Source organism: Ambystoma mexicanum, chromosome 1p, assembly GCF_040938575.1.
Source record: "Ambystoma mexicanum isolate Mex_15411 chromosome 1p, UKY_AmexF1_1, whole genome shotgun sequence".
NCBI lineage: Eukaryota > Metazoa > Chordata > Amphibia > Caudata > Ambystomatidae > Ambystoma > Ambystoma mexicanum.
This window is the reverse complement of record NC_090921.1, coordinates 1097731915-1097751473: the sequence shown is the minus strand read 5'-3', so window position 1 is coordinate 1097751473 and position 19559 is coordinate 1097731915. Positions and strand designations below refer to the sequence as shown.

Genomic DNA, 19559 nt, shown 5'->3' with positions numbered 1-19559 from the left:
CAGCATAGATTGGTCAATATCAGGGGTAAGAACCACCCTATTAGGAATAACAGGTCTACGTCTACGGCATTCAGAACGTAGCTTGTTCCTGTCTTCGTTGGGTAAGGGCCTTCTGGCCCAATGATGTAAAAAAGAAGAGACAGCATTAGAAGAGTGCCACTCCGCGGACCTTGGGTGTTGGATGAGTGAGGGATCAAAAAAAAAGGCACCCTACTGTCATCTAACAAAGGACCAGTAGTTCCTTGGGACAAATCCACAAGGGTGCCCTTCTTTTTACGCCTCTTGGGCGGGGATCGGAATCCTCAGAACTATCCTGTGAGGATATGGGAGTTGAAGGAGCGTTAACAGGAGGTCCTGACCTTGGGAACTGGACACAGGACCGAGTTATCCTTCCAACTGTTTGGACTTGGCTGAACACTTTCTGGGGACATGCAGTGCAAGGGAAGGGCCCGGAGCAGAATGAGGGTGAAAATCAGAAATTTTATTAATTAACCTATCGAAAGCTGAGGCCAGGTTAGAGTTAAGGTTATGAAGGGCAGAGTCCATAGAATCTTGAATTGCCCTAGCTACTGAAGGGGGGTGGGGAGAGAGGGGGCTCTCCCCAGAACCCTTAAAACCACAATCTTCCCCTGACTTTTCACTTTTCCTTGAATGCCTAACCTGGGTACTGGCATCAGCTGAAGGAGGGCCCTCTAATCCCTTGGTTGAAACCATAATTAAATAGAAATAAATGTGGCCACCTTCATATGAACAACACATCCTCAAGGGAGAAAAAAGTTCTGCTAATATAATTCAACTGCCCCTTAGCACAGCGTAACAGCTAAGAAAAACTGAGGTAACAAGTCACAGTGACCTAGGGAAGTAAACGCCGAGCAGCCGTTGCCCAAAAGTACCTCCTGCTGCAGGCTATGGGCAGCAAACCTTGCGTGCACAGTGTGCTTTTAAATAGACAATGGCCAGGCATATCCTGGAAGCCACGCAGGAGAGGGAAAAGAAACACCCTCAATGTTATAAAAATGAGAGGGGATGGGGCTGCCTCACACACACGCTTGCCGTGCAGGCGCGTGTGAACCTCTGAAGGCCTTGAGCAAACAGAGCGCTCGGACCTTGTGTAAATAGAACGCTCTGGCCGGGCGTTCATTCGAGTGCAACCGCTGCAGGGTGAATAAATTAATGCAGCTGTCCCCTACGCACTTGTACAATATAAATAAACACTTGACAGGAATTGAGGGACAACGGGCCTGCAGCCATGTAATGACACACGCTTACCCATACTATAACAAAGTTTATAATAGAAGAAACTAACGTTTCTACCCTTTCAAAGACACCAATTAGAAACAAAGTACAGGAGTGAATACAAATGTACTTAGCTTGTGGCATCAGCTGCAAAGAAAGAGGATATGATACTAGAGGAAAGGACTCATGTGGGGAGGGTCTCTGCCTATTGGTTGCTAACAGGGCATGACCTGCCCTTCATCTTGGATTGGGGATTCCTCCCTTTGTTATCACTGAAATGCTGTTTTTTCAGTTTACTGGTTTAGGGCCTGATCACGAGTTGGGCATTAGCCCATAAATGAGGCAGTAACAGTGCCGCATTTAGGGGACGGCCCTATCACAAGTTTGGCTCAGAACTGGGGGTAAACACGCAGAGAAAATGCCAATTTTCGGTGCAATTACGGCACGCGGTATTACCGCACGTTAATTGCACCAAAAATTCCCCATTGGGTCCATTGCGTCCAATGGACCCAATGGGGAATGGGGACTTACAGTTAGCGCCGGACGGGTGGCCGCTGACGCTAATAAAGTTGGGCAGTATCCCACCTGGGATACCGCCTAACTCGTGATCAGGCCCTTAGTCTGCTTTCCAGTACTATTATTGTGTAACCATTTTGTTATTTCTTTTGTGACAACTGGCGAGCGGCAGCCCTATTTCCTCACCTTTTGTTTCATTGATTGGTCAGGGTGTGGTTATATTTTCTGTGCCCGACACATGGGAGAGAAGGCCAATTAGTTCACCTGGGACCATTCAGTACAGGATCCTACAATTACCAGCATGCAAAGTATGGTTAGACTAAAAGGAATAATGTGGAAGACAATACAAAATATATCACCTTTGTGTAGTTATTGTTTCACACAGCATGCAGCTTTGTGTACACATCCCCTTTCTAATTCTACCAAACGTAACACATCTTGAAGGACAATAACCTCTCCTCATTAGACGCTCGCTGAAGAATCTTTAGCTATGCCAAGTTAATCACACTTTAATGTGCCATGACAAAAAAAGACAAATGGGGACCTGAACTCCCCTGAGCGAAGAAGTTAGTCACCAAACACTCAGAACAACCGATCACAGTGGATGGAGGGTCGTGTGGTGGGTTGGGCATGGGCTTTCAGAATTCTGTAGATCAGGGAGATGATTTCTTTCAGATTACTGGTACAGTGAACTCCCACCCAATTCCTGCACTGGTCCATGCAAGAATGCAATAATATTATCTTATAACGTTTGCAAAGTACACAAATCACACAATAAAGCAACTTGATGATATATAACACTTGTTAAGCCAACACCGTATACGTTTAGCTTTATTTTCTACATTATGAATGGAACACTACAAGTTGCATAAGCCTGAAAAATCTAATTTGTACCACTATACTTCCAGCACTTAGAGACACACAATATAAGACAAGTTTTGATAAGGTTACCTGTCTATATTAATTGTATTGCCAAACGTCCAACTTGTTATGGCTATTGTAATCAAAATTTGACTATCCGTATACAACAAACCACATTTTTCAACGGCAAACCAGCAGGTGACATGGATAGAAACTGAACATTAATAAAGGAGTTTTACTTGGTCTCTAAGTTGAATTGTCTTGGAGGAAGGCACAGATTAGGTAGAAAACGGGATATGTGCGTGGGCTTTCAGTTGGCAATGTTACATTAAAGTTCCTATCACTAAACATATCTAATGAAAAAGGTGCTGATGATATGTAGAGAAGAATCCACCTACTCATTTTTATAGCAACTCATTCACTTAATCCTTCAACTATCCAATCTCATTCTCTTACTCCCTCATTCAGGCAACACCACTTACACACTCATTCACTCATCCCCATACTCATTCATACGCCCTCTGTCCCACCTACAGGCATCCCGACTCACTTACTTGCTTACCTACTTCATTCATCCAGGCAACCCCACAACACCACACTTACTCATTTATCCACTTACTAGCACACTCATGCAATGACACCCATTCACCCACTTACTCAGCTAGACTGCTAGACTGCCACATTCGCTGATCAATGCAATTACACTCCTTCACTCACCAGCGCACTCATTCATCAAGACAACCACGCTTATATGCCCACTCAAATAGCCACACTCTCTCATCCAGACAATCTTGTTTACTCACTAGCCAACTAACTCCCTCATCTAAGCAATCAAAATCACTCATTCAAGAAACCACTCACTCAATAAGACAAGTACACTTGGTTAATGTCTCATTCAGACAACCACACTCCCTCCCTCATTTACCTAACCAAACTCACACACTCCCTCATTAATTCACTATCCTCGCCTGCCAAAGGAGCGAAACTGGCACACTATCTCCCTCACTCTTCCATCCAATGAACCCCACTCACCTGTGTAGACAAGCACACTCATCCATTTAGCTAGGCCGTCATACTCGTTCATGCACTCGATTTGCAAAATAAATCAAGTCAACCCCACTAACTCTCAATCAGACCACCACACTGAGTCCTCTAGAAAATGTTGCTCAGTCATCAATTTAACCACACATGCACGTCCTCACTCATCTATTTACTCAGCTGTATAACTGTACACTTACTCATGCCCTCACTTACACAATCAACCAGCCACTAATTCACTAACCCATTCAGACAACTACATGCTCTCTACAATTTAGACAACAATATTCACTGATTTCTCTAGTGCGCCACATACCCTCACTCACTCATCCACTCACTGACCAAGACAGTTCCTTACTCACTCATACTTTGGCTGACACAAGCAACTACTCAGTCACTAACTCATCCATATTAGCACTCACTCAACCATACATCCATTCATGCATACAACCACACTTGTTCATTTCTCAAGGTAATTCCACTGAGTCTTTTAGACAACCATACTCGTTCATCTAGAGAGGTATACTCACTCACTCATTCACTCACTAGTGCCGCTAATCAACAACACTTGTTTACTCACTCATACCCATGCATTGACTTATCCACTCATATAGAACAGTCTCACTCCCATTCATCCAATGACTTACTAACTTACTCACACACCCAGGAAACTACACCTACTCATTCACTCACTCATCCAGATTACCAAAGTCTGTCACTCACTGACCCAATGACCCCCTAATTTACATGAAATGTCATCCAGGCGACTACACTCCTTCATTCAATTACTCAACCACTTAACTACACACGGACACACACTCCTTCACTCGCTGTCTCCCCAACTCACCCACCCAGACAACTGCACATACATTCACTCAATCACTGACACATATCGGCCACATACATACACAGTCGCTTGCGTACCCAGTCAAAGCCCCACACACAAAGTCACTCACGCTCCTATCCTGACACGCCGCGCCCACACACAACACTCGCCCACTCACTGAATCTTACATTGGATGCAGACGCGAGGAAACAAAGATTGTGGATCCTGAAAGACACCCGAGTTAAGGTCACAGGGTGTGTGAGCTGCTGTTAATTAACGTGGTGGGACTCCACCCTGTTACACGAGTCCTGACACTCTGGCCGTAGCCTTAATAAGCACTCACAAGTTGCCACATTGTCCTGTGATGCAAATATGTATGACTGAGTAAACAAGTATTGTTGATTACAAATATCAGGGTGCAACCAAGCAGAAGTCCCCACCCCTTCATGTTATGTAATGAGCTAGACTCTGCCATACATTCCCTTTGGTCTATGCGTTTAGATTAAGGACACGTGTTCTACACAAACCTAGTTGTGTGTCTTTACTCAGAACCTGAAGCAGGTGCCCTGTGCTGCCTCCTGAGTGCTTCAATGGGGCTCGCGCTTCGAGCTCCTCATTCCCAGCGTAGGGGCGCGCCAGTGGCTTCCTTTAGTATTCGGAGTGAAGTAGAAGTTGGCCAATGTGACTTTACAGCTTGGCAAATTCGAGGTCCTTTCTGCTTACTTGCCAACCCTACAGATTTAGGCAGTAGGCTACTGTTTTTTAAGCAGTCCTACCGCCTACAGATTTCAGTGACAGATCCTACTGCTTTTTACAGTGGCAGGTAATGTATGTGACTCTAAGGCAGGCTCCAGGACAAAGCATGCAACACATTACTCTGTCTGTCTGTACAGTGGGCTGGTAGGTGATTACTTTGATTGGGCTCAGACCAATCCACTGATCTGTCAGCTACGTGACTCTGTCCTGCATTGTTGCCTGGACAACCCTTAGGTGAACCACCAGTGAAGGCAAGTGGCAGAGCGTACCACCATCACACAGCATCTGCCTATCAGACTGAGGGGGGAATCGGTTTCCATGGCATTCAGTGTTCAACTTGCACTGCAGGAGTACATATGTATTCCCTAGGCTGCTGCTAGAGAGCAGTGGCAAACGTTGCCTCCCAGCTCTGTGTGATTACCTTCTGTGTAATTGAATTGGGTGTTAACCTACCATTCAGAATTATACATTTTTAACATTTAAACATCTTTCCATGTTGTGCTGTTTGATGGGTTGTGTACTTTAGAATGCTTCAATGGTGCCAACAATGTATGTTTTGTATTTTCCTGTGATTTCATTGTTATGCGAATTATTATTTTTTAAACTTGTCCTGAAAGAATCCTACATCTTTTTGATCACAGAATGTTGGCAAGTATGACTCTGTAGTGATAAGTCAGAGAGCAACTACACACAAACTAAGGTCCTCGCAGGTGGTGCTGCGGGTTTAATGCCCTGGCGTAAGTGGTCGTAGTGTACTGCAAAAAGTAGTGGAGCTGTGGTTTCGGCAGTGAAGAGGGTAGGCGGAAGCATAGTGCAACATGTGACAAGGTGTTGCGGACGGAACATTGCAATAGTCTAAGTGACTAGTAACTAAGGCTCCTATTACAACTCTGCACTTGCACTGGGACCTGAAAGGACAAATCATCTATATACAATGGTGAATATGGTCGTAAAAAGTAGAGGAATGCTAAACATAAATAAATAAAATTAGTGGAACACCGCTCCCGACCGTTCCCACTCACTTCGATCACTGCCTGGGGCACTGGAGATTATGGGTTACGCGATGCAGCCAAATGCTGACCCTCTACCGGGAACCTATTAGGGCTATTTTTTTCGGACTTTTCCTCGTGATGTCTAATTATGTATCTGTTTTAGAATACTTTTACATCGAACCATGTTTTGTTGCCATCTTACATAGGGTGTTACAACACTTTAAAAAAATGAAATTCATTCAATTCTCTCGCCCACTCACCCAGTCAAGTACACACCAAATAATGAACTCAGTCCCTCAATAACACACCCATTGACTCGCTCATCGCTGGCTCACCCACACATGTGTCATTCACTCACTCACTCACCCATTCACTGTTCCAAACCGCCGCATTCATTTATCCAATTGCACTAACTCACCTGTGCTTCCACTTTCCCCTGCTGTAGACACGGCGGGTCATTGCAGTTCGGGGGTGAACGGCACTTCAGGGGGTACCTTTCTGGGCCTGCTGGGACTTAGGTTGTTGGCTTAAAGCCTAAAGGCTGAGTCCCCGCTCCTCACAGTGTTGAGTTGGCTTTACAGATGGCACGAAGAGGTGTATTTGGTGACATTCACGTAACACATTCAGCCTCCTACATAGAGACCGCGAGCTCTGCAGCGCTTGCAGCCTCAGATAATCTATGTTTCCCATTGTGAGGGTGTCAGGGCATATAGGTGGTGGGGTGGGGAATAGGGAATAAATGATAGGGTAAAGGGGTTTGCGGGGGAACCTCCAAATGAAAAACTATTTGAAAAAAATAAAGATCGATGAGTTTTTTTCAGGCAAAACGTTTCGTCAAAAAACTGGGGATGAATGCACATAGAAGCCACCTATTTACATAGCCAGTCCTTGGCTCTGTCACTTCTGGCAGTTGGCTTGGTAGTCCCAGATTATACCACTGGGGAGTGTAGATCAAGATTAGCGAGCAGATCTTCACGGGTGTTCAAGAGAGCAGTTTCCGTGCCTCTGGAAGTCCCGAAATCCAGATTGGTGATCATGGAGACAACCAACAAGTTCAGTGTGATGGATCAGTTGGGGGAAGACCAGTTTTCTCCAGGATTTTGCCCAGGAAGCGGGGGATAGAGATAGGGTGATAGTTTACCAGGCAGGAAGGGTCGGTAGAAGACTTTTTTAGGAGAGGGCGCACAAGGGAATCTTGAGGGATAGAGGGAAAAAGCCAGCGGCAAAGGAGTAATTACAGAAATTGGCTAGAGCACGGGCGAGAGAGGAGATGTTGTTCTTAATAGTTCTGGAAGAGCAGGGGAGCACCTGTTTGCATGAGACCTTCATAGAGTGGACAACTTTAGAGACCTCATCAGGTGCTATGGGCAAGAAGGAAGGGAGTGTAGGTGGTGGTCAGGGGACCAAGGGAGGCAGAAGAGCAGCGAGGGAGTAGAGATAGGGGTGGAGGAGAATGAAGCCAGGATGTCCTGTGTTTTAGATGTTAAATGGGAGGACAGAGCGGTGCAGAGAGCCTGTGAGGGAAGGGGAGAGGTGGAGACTGTTGCTGGATTGGTGAGTTCCTTGTAGATTTAGAAAAGTTCAGCCGTGTTGTTAGTGGCTTCAAAGATGCAGGCTTGAATGTGGGCCTTCTTCTTGGAGCGGATAGAGAAACGATATTGCCCTTGGAGCAGGTGACAGGCCAGTTTGTCATTGGATGTACCCGGGATCTGCCATTTCCGTTTAGCTGCTCTGCACCTACCCTTCAGAGAAGCTAAATCAGAGTCGCACCAGCCATTGTACTTGGATGAAGGCTTCAGGTGTATCCTTATGACAGGGTCAAGGATGTCAACAGTATCAGAGATGGACAGATGAAGGTTAGCAAGGACTGAGTCAGTAAGAGAGTCAGAGGTTGGAGTTTGAGGGATGAAAGTGGATGCAAAAGCAGCTACTGACACTCGCTTCATCGGTTGAATGACGGCGAAGGAGGCTGGCAGTGCGCAAGGTTGCTCGGACAGAGGGGCGATGGGCCCCAAGCGTGAGGAGAGAATAGTAAGACAAGGAGAAGGTGGTAGTGTGCGGGTTAGAGAAAGGGATGTCTGCAGAGATGAAGCATCCAGAGTGGGTCCGGCTGAGTGGGTCTGAGCAGAAGGAAGAATGGTAAGGGAGAGGGAGTCACAAAGGTCACGGAACAGGGATGTGGTTGTTTCTGGAGGGTCAAGGTGGATATTAATGTCTCAGAGGAGGAGGAGTTTAGAAGTAGAGGTCAACAGAGAAGAGGTGAGGTTAGCCCATTCAGAGAGGAAGAGAGGGATAGGGCCACGGGGCCTGTACATGGTTGCTAGGGTAAGTGAGAGAGTAGGAGAGACACTGAACCTACAGACGAGACATTCAAAAGAGGAGTAGGATTGAGTAAGTATGATAGAAGCAGGGACCCTCTCAGGGAAAATCAGTGACACTCCACCCCCAGACCTCCAGACCGGTTGGGCCTGGGTTTAGGTAAGAACTTGTAGCCCTCGGGAAGGAGAGTGTCAAGAGCAATGACTGAGCTGGCATTGAACCACATCTCGGTACAGGATCAAAGTCTTCAAAAAGGAGACTGATGTCAGAGGAGTGTTTAACAGCAGAACAAGCATTCAAAGTAGCTAAGTGGAGCTGGTTACCACCTTTGAACATTTTCTGAGAGTGGGTACAGGGGTGTGGTACTCCCATCAGAGGTCCTGGGGAGGTTAGAGGGAAGGCAGGATGGAGGAGTAGCAGGCGCCTGTCAAGAAGGTGAAGATTAGGTTGAGAATTCTGGGCCATGACAGTGCCATTATAGAGATTGAGAAGTGTGCCAAGAGTACTTCCCATCTATTGCCCCCATTACTGGGTGAAGAGGAAAAAGGGGAAAGGGTTGAGACCAAATAGGGAGTCCATAGGTCAGGGGAAGGTGACCGAATAGAAGATGTCGGTAATAGTCTGCCTGGAGGAAGCGTTGACATAGGTGTCGGCAATAGGTAGGCCTGGATTAGAGGCCAGGAAAGCTTTTTAAATCTCTTTTCTTCCAGGCTTCGAGAGTGAAATAGGATAGGTGATAGAGTAGCCGTTAGAATAGAAAGGGGAGGTGGAGGGGGGAGAGAGACAGACAGAGAAGTTGCACAGTGCACAAATAAACTCACCAGGCAGCATAGCAGCCAATAGAAAGGTGGGTGGAAGTTCAAACCGAACTCTTCGGCGGCCCAACAGACTTCCTTAAGTGCTCTCTCCGTAGTGACAACGCACTCTTCCAGTTTCCCTATTCCAACCTTCATGTCGTCATGGATCGGTTAATTTCTTCTCTTAGCACTTTGAATTGTACCTGGAGGGAGGACGTAATCTAATCCTGTACGTCCTGGAGAAACTGCATTAGCTCTTTCTTGCTAATTGCCAGTTTGCCCACGTCTGAGGTTGCTTGCAGTTCCCCCCCTCGTCGGCTTCTCCTCGTGTCTCTCTCCCTCTGGTAAATGCTGTCACCAGCACCATTTATAGCACTTCATGTCTGACTCCAGATTCCTCCTGCTTCTAAGCACTGTAAAAATAGGTGTTATTAATACAAAATGTTATAGCACCTATTGTTTTAACCTGCAAAGATGAAGGCTGATTCATCCAAGCTGTAATATGAACATTGAAAGTGCGGGCTGGCACGTGTCAGAGTTGAGTTTTAAAATTGCAGAGCTATCCAATTTTACGTAATATGCTGTTGAATCAATTGTGCAGTTAAAAAGAAACATTTATGAGGATATCTACCCACCACCCTCTCTGGTCCTTTTTTTAAAAAAAAGATAGCGCTACTATTATCGGGTTTACTATTGGGTCATGACATATTCCTGCTGCTTCTAAGCACTGTAAAAACATGTTATATTAATAAAAAATCTAACACCCATAGCCAATGCATTACCAAATGTATGGTGTATGCACATTTAAGGAGAATTAACTTGCAAGATAGCTCAGTGGGGTAAATGCTCACTGCTATGTTCTATGTATGTTCTGCAGGTCACAGGTTTTAGTCCATATATGCAGCTGGCCATATAGCTCAGATATGTACGGTTCATGGCATATATGGTTAGTGACATATGTGCACAATGCCGTGGTGTTAGCCTCTTGATCCTCCAGATGACGGTCCATGCACGGATCTCAACATGCTGAGGGATTCATTTTCAGATTGTTTGTTATGAACCTTTGATTTACAATTTGATTGATGGATATTGCCTCCACAAACTTGACATTATGATGGAAGTCTTTCTGTGATAAAAAGAAGAAATAAAGGATTCTTTGTTACCTAATACAATTTGTGGGGTTTTGCGTCAGTTGGCTATTCTTCTAACTTTATCCCTTTCCAAGTGCACAAGGCATTAACCAATACTGGGGGCATTGCTGGATATTTGAGGATGCACTTGGCATATGATAGAAGCAATTGTGTATACAAAGCGGTAACGTGCATATCTGACTGTACCTAGGCGGGCTACAACAGGCATACAATGGCAGTGTCCTCAAATGGAGGCTAGATTTGGCATAACTTATTATGGCAGCACCCAGGGATGTGGGGCTCGGCTTACCGTATGATCACTAGACTTGATGTCGAGCTATAATTGGCAAAGGGATGGCAGTAAATAGCCATATGTGGCTTTACTGGCATATGCAGGGCAGTGTCCCCGGTTTATGGGTCTTTCCCTGCCATAATACGACCCCCTCAGTGGCATATCAACGCAGCTCCCTAGTTCAAATGTGGTTGGTCTCTAAAAAAGTAATCTGTCTTTAATAACGTTGTGTTATTTCATGAAATGTAAGCTTTTGGGCATTTTGTACACATGTCCGTCCCTTCAGGTGAGAACATCGAGGTTAAATATCATGTGATGTTATTTCATGTGATGTGATTTAGGTCAAAGGTCATATGACATCACTTTCTGTGATTTCATCGGCTGTGTGATGTCACTTCCTCTACACCTGGTATTTTGTTTAAGTGATGTCCCTGGTTGAGGACCCTTTTCAAGATAGATAGAGGCCAAAGCCCCATTAGACTCTTTTTGCATTATTCTGGATCAGTTCTCTGCTGTTTATAAATGAAAGGTAAGTCATATTTAAATTTACAACAGAGAGCCTTTGTGAAAAAATGTGGCTCTAAAAATGAGTTTAGCGAATTGATCCACACCAATTCACCTCAAGAATAATTCAGACATGGGGCCATTAAAGCCCCATCTCTCATCTGAAGGTCATTTATGCCGATGGCATTTATCACAACTCGCTTCAAAGACACGTGTGGGTTCATCAGCACGTTTAATAAGAGACATTGTGCTATTTTAATTTCATCCTTAAAATAGGGAATACTCAGCTCCCTGTGAGCAGCACAGCTGGGCCTGACAATGGAAGTCCCAACAGCTTCTTACAAAAGATGTCCCCTGCTCGTTATACACCCGTCCAATCTCTCATCCCCCACAGCCCAATTCCATAACAGTTTGCTGACTTTGGCTTTGCGCGGTGCACGCGGAGCATACGGTCCACCAGCTGAACCCCAAAAATTCCAGCAAATCAAAAGCAACCACCACTGGCCTGGGTCATTTTATCAACTTGTCTCTTGATGTGGGATTTGCCTGAGCTGAGTGAGACTGGTCAAAATGAACCTCTAAATAATCAAAAAGTCTTGCTCCCCTTAATCTGGCTCCATTAGTGTAAACCCTCTAACCGCAGTCACACACCCTCTTGCAAACACCATAGTCATAGATTTTTGTGCAGCCAATTTAAGACCCACGGCATCCATGTGTTTGGTATAAATATTGATCAATGCTTGAAGCAACTTCGGGTTCCATGCCAAGAGGATGCCATCATCCGCGGATAACAGTTTCCTGAGTTTTTACAATGGTAAAATGTGGCACGTCAGCATCTGAACTAAATAACAGACTATACAGGCAGTTAGTAAATAGGCTAACGAGGATGGGGCAGAGACACAGCCTTGCCTGACAAGACACCTTATCTTGAAGACCGATGTGATCTTCCTCTCCCAGCCACAGCTGCCCCTACCATGTCTAATGGGTGTGGTAAGCCAGATATAGGAGACAGACACAAAGACATGATTCAAACAGACCTTTATTAGAAAACGTAAAGAATAACATTGTCTACTTACTTTCGTGACGATGAATTTTCTACACTACAAAACAATAAAAAGGATGCCCGTCAGGATGTCAGAACATGTCCTTGGTCCAAAAACCTAACGGTCCTATCACTAACCTACTCTAGAAAGAAAGAAGATAGAAAAGAATTCTATGCGGATGCTTTTCTCATGGGTACTACACCCTGGGGAAAGCATCTTTTCAAATAAACAAAATGTCACCAACAGGTTAATTCAACAAGGCCTCTGCCAGTTATCTGCATTTATCCCGTCTTTGGGGATATCGGAGTTTGACCGTTAGGTCTTGGAAAGGCAACTTCCAAGAATGCCAATGTCTGAGGTTTCCTGGATGTCCTGGGTATCTGGTCTCAGGTAAGCAGCCCCACTCATGTTAGTTAATCTTAGGATATGGGCGTCTCTAGCCCATGTTGGTCCTTGGTTAACCCCTCATGGGTTACAGCTATCTGCAGCTCTTGTGGTTTCTTCGTTCAGCTCTTGCAGGTTTTAGCTTGTCACTATTTGGCTTCTGGTATTCCACAGGTTTCTTCGGCCTGGTTTGTGGTAGCTTTTAGGAGGTTACGGGTGTCTCTTGCCCCTTCAGCTCCTCGGTTGGCCCTTCGTGGGCTACATGTCTTCCCAACCCTTGTCATTCCTTGATTAGTCTCTCTGAGGCTGTGGGCGTTGGTGGCCCTCCAGGTTTTGTGGTTTACCCGTCGTGGGCAATAGGCATCTCTCGCCTCCCGATTCTTCATTTGGCCCTTCTCAGGCTATCGGCTCCTCTGGCATGGGTAGATTATTGACTTGCCCATTGCTTGCTATGGGAGTGTCTCACCCCTGCTGTTTCTCGGTTGGCCCTTCTCGGGCTGTGGGCTCCCCTGGACCTTGTAGTTCTTTAGTTCGCCTGTCGGGGCTTCTGCCTCAGATAGCTTCACTGTGTGGGAACTGGCGGCCTCAGAGGAACCAGACACTGTTTGCCTTTGCTGGTTGTGAGGGTGGTACTCCCTTCCTCAGTGGCCCTGCAGCGCTTCGGGACTCCGCCTTTGTCGAAGCTCTGACGTCCTTCTCCCACCTTCGTATACGTATTGCACGGATCTCCTCCCTTGCACTGCTCTGCATGGCTGAGCTTCGTCCTGTTCGGCATTTGTTCTTCCCCTCTTTGGCTCTGTGGCTGCTTTTAAGTTTCTCAGTGGATTGGAAGAAACAACCCGGTTGGCCCAGGTCTTCAGTGCAAGGCAGCACCATATCCAGGTCAGAAACCCAACCTCTCACCTTAAAGGGACCCTGCACAAAATGGTCCTGCTTACTTCCCATACATCCTACAAACATGTCGGACTGTAAGGAAAGGGGAGGGGCAATGTTGCTGTCATTAGGGAATTCCTTGTCCCCAGAGGTGGTCACTCCTAGTGGGATCCCACTTGCTCTGTGCCCCAGGGAGGGTGTTGCATAGCGGGCCCACCTCCCTAATCCCCAAGAGGGTGGCTTCCCCTTCTCCAGGGAGTAACTCCCTGGATTCGTCACAAGGGTAACTCCCTGGATTTGTCACACGGGTAACTCCCTGGATTTGTCACACAGGTAACTCCCTGGATTCGTCACACGGGATGCCCATTCACGCACAAGCTGTTATGATTGATGGCATCAAAAGCAACTGTTTGATCCATGAATGTACTATAGATCTTTTCCATATTTATTAAAAGTGATTTGGAAACTAGCATACACAAATTCAGCATCTGGTGAGCAGTGCCAACCTCTACCCGGAAGCCCAACTGGATAATAGCAAGTACAGGACCATTGTTTGCCCAGTGCTGCAACCTACCCAAGAAGATCTTGCTAAAGTCTTTAAATAAATCTCCCGAGCGGGAGATCTGCCTATAAGTGCCAGGGGACAATCTGACTCTTTTTTTGTAGCTATTTCAGATAGCTCTGCACCATTGCATTAAATACATTAGACAGCCGCAAAGCCCAAATATGGGGGCACAATTTAAATACGTCTAATGGGATTGAATCTGGTTCAAGGCTTGTATTTGCCCTAAGCGTGGAGATCGCAGCCAGAACCTCAGCAGTGATGGGCTCGTAATCAACCCTATCTGGATTGCTAACGGGCACTCACCCGGTTGGAAGACTCTCTCCACCCAGAGAGCTGTTCTCATCATATAGCATAGAGAAGTGGGGAAGCCATTTTGAGGCTGGTTCTTCTAATTCCGGCGCTAGAGATATTTAATGTCTCGGTCCATGGGCATAAGCTCACAATTGAAATGACCCACTAATAAACAAATACTATCACTTACGAAAAAGCCAGAGCCATTATATTCGGACTGCCAATTGTATCATACCATTTGACTTTAAAATGAGTGCAAAAGGGTTGTTAACTCATCGCTCCAGGTGATGTCTCTTATCGTTTTGAAGGGCGTTTAAGGAAGTTGTGCTCATCGCATTCTCGCTCGTGGAGTGTATTTTGTATTCTATTCACGCTGTAAAATCAATTATTTCTTTCACTACTGCTGACTGCTTTTTGTGGGGCCGTTAAGCCAGAGGCCAACATGAGCATGTAAATGTGAAAAAAGATATGGAAGGCACTTGTCCCTGGCTGAGTAACTGCTGTACCCATATGCATGCAGCTTAGCCTTGTTGTACCTGTTTGCCACCCCCTGTGTGTGCAGCTGGCCGGTTTCCCCCTGGCGCCCCCCCCAGGAATTAGTTACACCACACATTGTGCTGTTGTTGGCAATAAAAAGGCAGTGGTTTTTATTGGTACAGATATGGTTATTGGTAACAGTAACAATACTTGCATATCATATCATATACCCTTTTGGGTGCCGGGTCCTAAGGTTCTCCCCTCCGACCCGTGCCGCCTTCGCTGTCCCACAACTTGTGTTTCTGGTCACCGTGCAGTGACCTGATTTCTCTTCCCTTCTTTTCTTCTCCTTATTTCTGGGGTGGGAGGTAGTTCGGGAAAAGTGAGTTTTGGAAGGCACTGAGGTCACTGTGCACTTCCCTTTGTGTTTTGCGTCCCCCTGTAGGGTCCACAAAACTGCTAGTGTCTTGTCCACCAGCGCTGTCCTTATATGCACGTAGGTGCTTTCTTGGGAGCTGTAACCCAGCCCCCAGGCCGGCACGGAGCCGACTGTCTGAGTCCCCCACCCCCTTAGGGGATGGGGGCACCGTTTGCTCTGGCAGAGCTTCCTGCCTTTTGTATTGGGTGGCTTCTCCCACCCCTCTGTGTTGCGGACGAGCAAGGTGTAAAATCACACCCTGCCCATCCGTTCTTACTGTCCCCGAGACAGCATGTCTCTGGGAAAGTTTTGCACCGCGTGGGGGGCTTCAGCCCGAGCGGGCCTGCGCCCCCCACCCTGGGCCTGCTGTCATGGTACAGCCATTACCCCGTCTTGCCTGGGTGCCCTGCGGCATTCCCCATACTAAGGAGTTCATGTGGCTGATATCCAGGGTTGGGTGGATACGTGTTTGACACTAAGTGGAGGATGTAACAAAACCAAGATGTGGTTGCGTAGCTCATTTCGCTCGACCGGCTTAACTCTTTAAGCATGTGAACTTTGCTAACACAAATCATCATTGTTTGCTATTTAAAGAAATATTAAAGTGCTACCTGTGCAGACATCATCACACAGTTGAGGCCCTAAATGACCCCCATTCATCGCGAGCATTGATAACTAAGTTGTTTTCTTTATTCCATAGCAACATGGCGCTCTTGTTCCTGGCCGGCCTTGTGACATCACTCTTGCACCCTAGTCTTCTCGCCACAGTGCCAGGTAAGAATCCAAAAGTGACTTCTTATTTCCTTCGGGTTTTTTTTTCTTTTAACTGTAGCACAATCAGCGCTTTAAGTGGGATGAAAAAAAGAGAGTGTATCCAAACAGTCGTGCAATCATATTTATTTGTGAGTGGATTAAGAACATAACTAAAGAAACTTTATAAATCGGTATAGCCCATTTCACTAATGGAGGGGCCTCTCCACCAAGGACAGGAATACCAGGTCTAAGCTTCATACATTCCTGAGGCGACCCTTTCTTGATAGAGATTCTAACACATCATGAAAATATGAAGATATGTATTTAACAGTTTATGTGGCATTTTATCCCGGGCCCTTCACTGCAAGGCCTGGTCTTGGCATTCACAGAGGAGTCTGCTCTGGCAGCCCACGTTTAAGGTCCTGTTTATCACCAGGTGTTTGACAGGTAGATCGTAGCGTCCACGTAGCGCTGGCTGACAAGATCAACCGTCTGTTAAGAAGATGGCGCCCGATTCCCGCTTCCAGTGTTCTGGCAGCAGAGGAAGCACTGCTTGCCAACCAGGCAAGGTGACAATGAAGGGCTCCCACCTGCTGGTACCTGGAGGAGGCCTCCTCTATCCCCAGGAGTCTCCAGTTAGGCAGTCCTCGAAATTCGGGCAGTTCGACTGTCACTACAACGACGGACAATGTAACTAAGGCCCATTCAGATTCAAATCATTCAAATGTAATGTGTTGGTGTGAGGCCTGAACATATGGAATGGGTTTGGACTTAGAGACAGGCCCCTGAGAGATCCATCAATGAGGGGCAAGCAAAGGGGGAAGCACCTAGAGGCTCTATGGCTACAGTGCGTCATGAAAAAAGCAAGAGATACTGGGCTACTTCACTCTCGCAGATCTTCAATACCTCAAAACCCTGGTGTTCCACAGGACTCTTAGCAACATTTCTGTTACAGAGCCCTGCCCTTAGCACCAGCCGTATCCCAATGCATGCCAAAGAGCCGATTCCCCGCAGTCTGCCAATAATAATCCTGAGGTGTAGCTTTAAATAAACAATGCTGAAAGCATAACCTGCTCCACCCTACTTAGTTTATTTCTGAAAAGCTAATGTTTCTACTTTGGACTCTCCATGATTAACGCAAAGTCACTAGTGCTACTATGAAGACGACTTAAATTGTGTGTTTTTTCACCTGTGCAGCTTTGCAACAGTTCTACAAACAAGGTAGATGGTCAGTGCAGCGGGCAAGGAGGAATCAGGACTCGTAGGGTTTCTCAACAATTTTATCATTTTAAGTCGCTAGAGGAATGCATTTTATGTTCCCAAAAAGCTGTTTAAATTATCAGTGACCTACAAATGCGTGATTATTATCAGTGCTAACTTTGGGTCGGATCTTCCAAGATCCAGCCAAATATGTGCCCTCGGATCTGGCTCCCCGATACGGGGATATCCGTTTGCACGCATCGTTTATTTTAGCGTATACTGATTGATTTCAACTATTTATTTATTTATTTATTACCATGCCTGGAGTGGTCATTAGGATTAGGGACTAGACATATACCCACAGGGCTACATGAGACTCTGGTAGGGATCCCAGTAAAATCCTTTGTGAAGATTGCACTCTATAGGAAATATTTAAGTACAATTTGTTTAGGATTAAATGGTGTGTACTGTTTATAGTTGGCTATCATTATAGGAAACTGGGCTTTTTTCCCATGTGTTCATGATTGATCTTTTGAGAGACAAATGTTTATGAGGGGTGAGAATAATAGCCCTCTCCCCCCTCCTGCACCACCTGAAACCACATATGCTCCCTTTGCCATCCCCATGCTGGTGTTTGTTGTGATACAACATAAAAAAACATCAATTACCAGCCATGATTTTTATTAAATGTCAACGCACGTTAACAACAGACATAACCGACACATTAACAGCATAGAGCAGAGAATTAGCACTGCTGCAATCTATGAGAAAGCAACACCAAATAGTGAACTTTCAGATTTGTAAAAGCCCTATGGAGTGGTAACGTAATTTGTAAGTGTTCCAATGATCTCCGAGGCCGGTCGTGTCCCAGTAAATCCCAGAACGGTGAATGGGTAACTATCAAGAAGAGGGTTAATTTCCACTGAGGAGTTCTAAGTGACATCTGATAGACCACAAGAGCCACTCCTGAGTTGTCTGTCCCTCCACAAATGTATCATGTTGTTGATAAGCACCCATTCTCAATTTCATGCCGTTTCTGCTCTCTCCACATCCCCGTACCACACCATGGACTGGCATTGCATAGGGTAGAAAAGGTATGCATATGGGAAGTATGTAAAATATGCATAGGTACCACTTGCTTGCAGTCTGATTCAGTAGATTAAGTGGCAGCTACTACATTTGTTGTTGGAAGGTCTAAATATTTACCCTTTATGGGTGTGACTGTCTGAGTATTGTGGTGAAGTACGACACAACCAAGGATTGTTCAGGGGAATTTACCCCGAAAAATATTTTGAAATGAAGAGTTAAGATGGCGCATTTTACAGCACACCTTTTGATAAAAATTGGGGTAAATCCTGCACATTCTCAAACGGTCCTGTAGGTTAGCATGAACAAATCCATTGGATGTCAGATGACAAACTGTACAGAGGGGCATTTTGAAACACATTTTCATGATACATATGTCCACAACATATGCCATCACTGCTACTGTTTAAAACATGTTTATGATGTTTTGCCCACATTATATAACCCAGCATTGCCCTTTTGTGATCCCTGCCCCCACAGTATTTGTGAGCATTGTGCCACTGTAAGAAGACATTTTCAAGTTGGATTTGCCAATGTATGCCAAAGCGGCCCCTCTAACAACACACTTCTGTTGGCTGTGCTCAATAATATCGATATTGTGTGTCTGCAAGAAGATAGTTGCATGCTGCCTGTGCCACTATATGCCAATGTTGCCACTGTGAGAACTAATTTTGGCTGTGCCGAATAATGCCAGCATTGCCACTGAAAGAAGACATTTTCATGCTGGTTGTGTAAAAATATATCAGAATTACTACTGTAAGACAACACTCATGTTAGACATGCCAAATAATGCCAGTATTGCAACTGTACGAAGACATAGTTCAAGCTGGCTGTGAGACAAATGTTGGCTGTGCCCAATAATGCCTGTTCTGTGACACTGTAGGAAGACATTTATGGGCTGGCTGTGTCAATATATGTCAGTATTGCCATTGAATTACTACATAATTGACAAAGCAAGTGCCAATATTGCTTTATAACATGCTGCCTTGCAGCCAGTGTCCAAATTATGCCAGCGTTCCTATTGAAAAACGCATTGCTGGTACCAAAGCTACCACCCCACACCTGCACGCAATATCCTACGCACACACACACATAAATTCAAACATTGCATACACACACACACACACACACCCACATGCATATGTGTGCACACTTACATACATGTGCACTCATATACACACACATACACAAAAATACAATTT

At 45.6% G+C, this 19559-nt stretch overlaps 1 protein-coding gene across 1 annotated transcript in view; it reads left to right on the top strand.

Moving 5' to 3' along the window:
* Positions 1-19559, top strand: part of LOC138569204 (butyrophilin subfamily 1 member A1-like) — a 259914-nt gene that overhangs the window by 72804 nt on the left and 167551 nt on the right. The window contains exon 2 of the mRNA XM_069647015.1: positions 16019-16092. Coding sequence (XP_069503116.1) covers positions 16023-16092 — 70 coding nt within the window. The 5' untranslated portion in view covers positions 16019-16022. The remainder of the gene's footprint in view (positions 1-16018; positions 16093-19559) is intronic.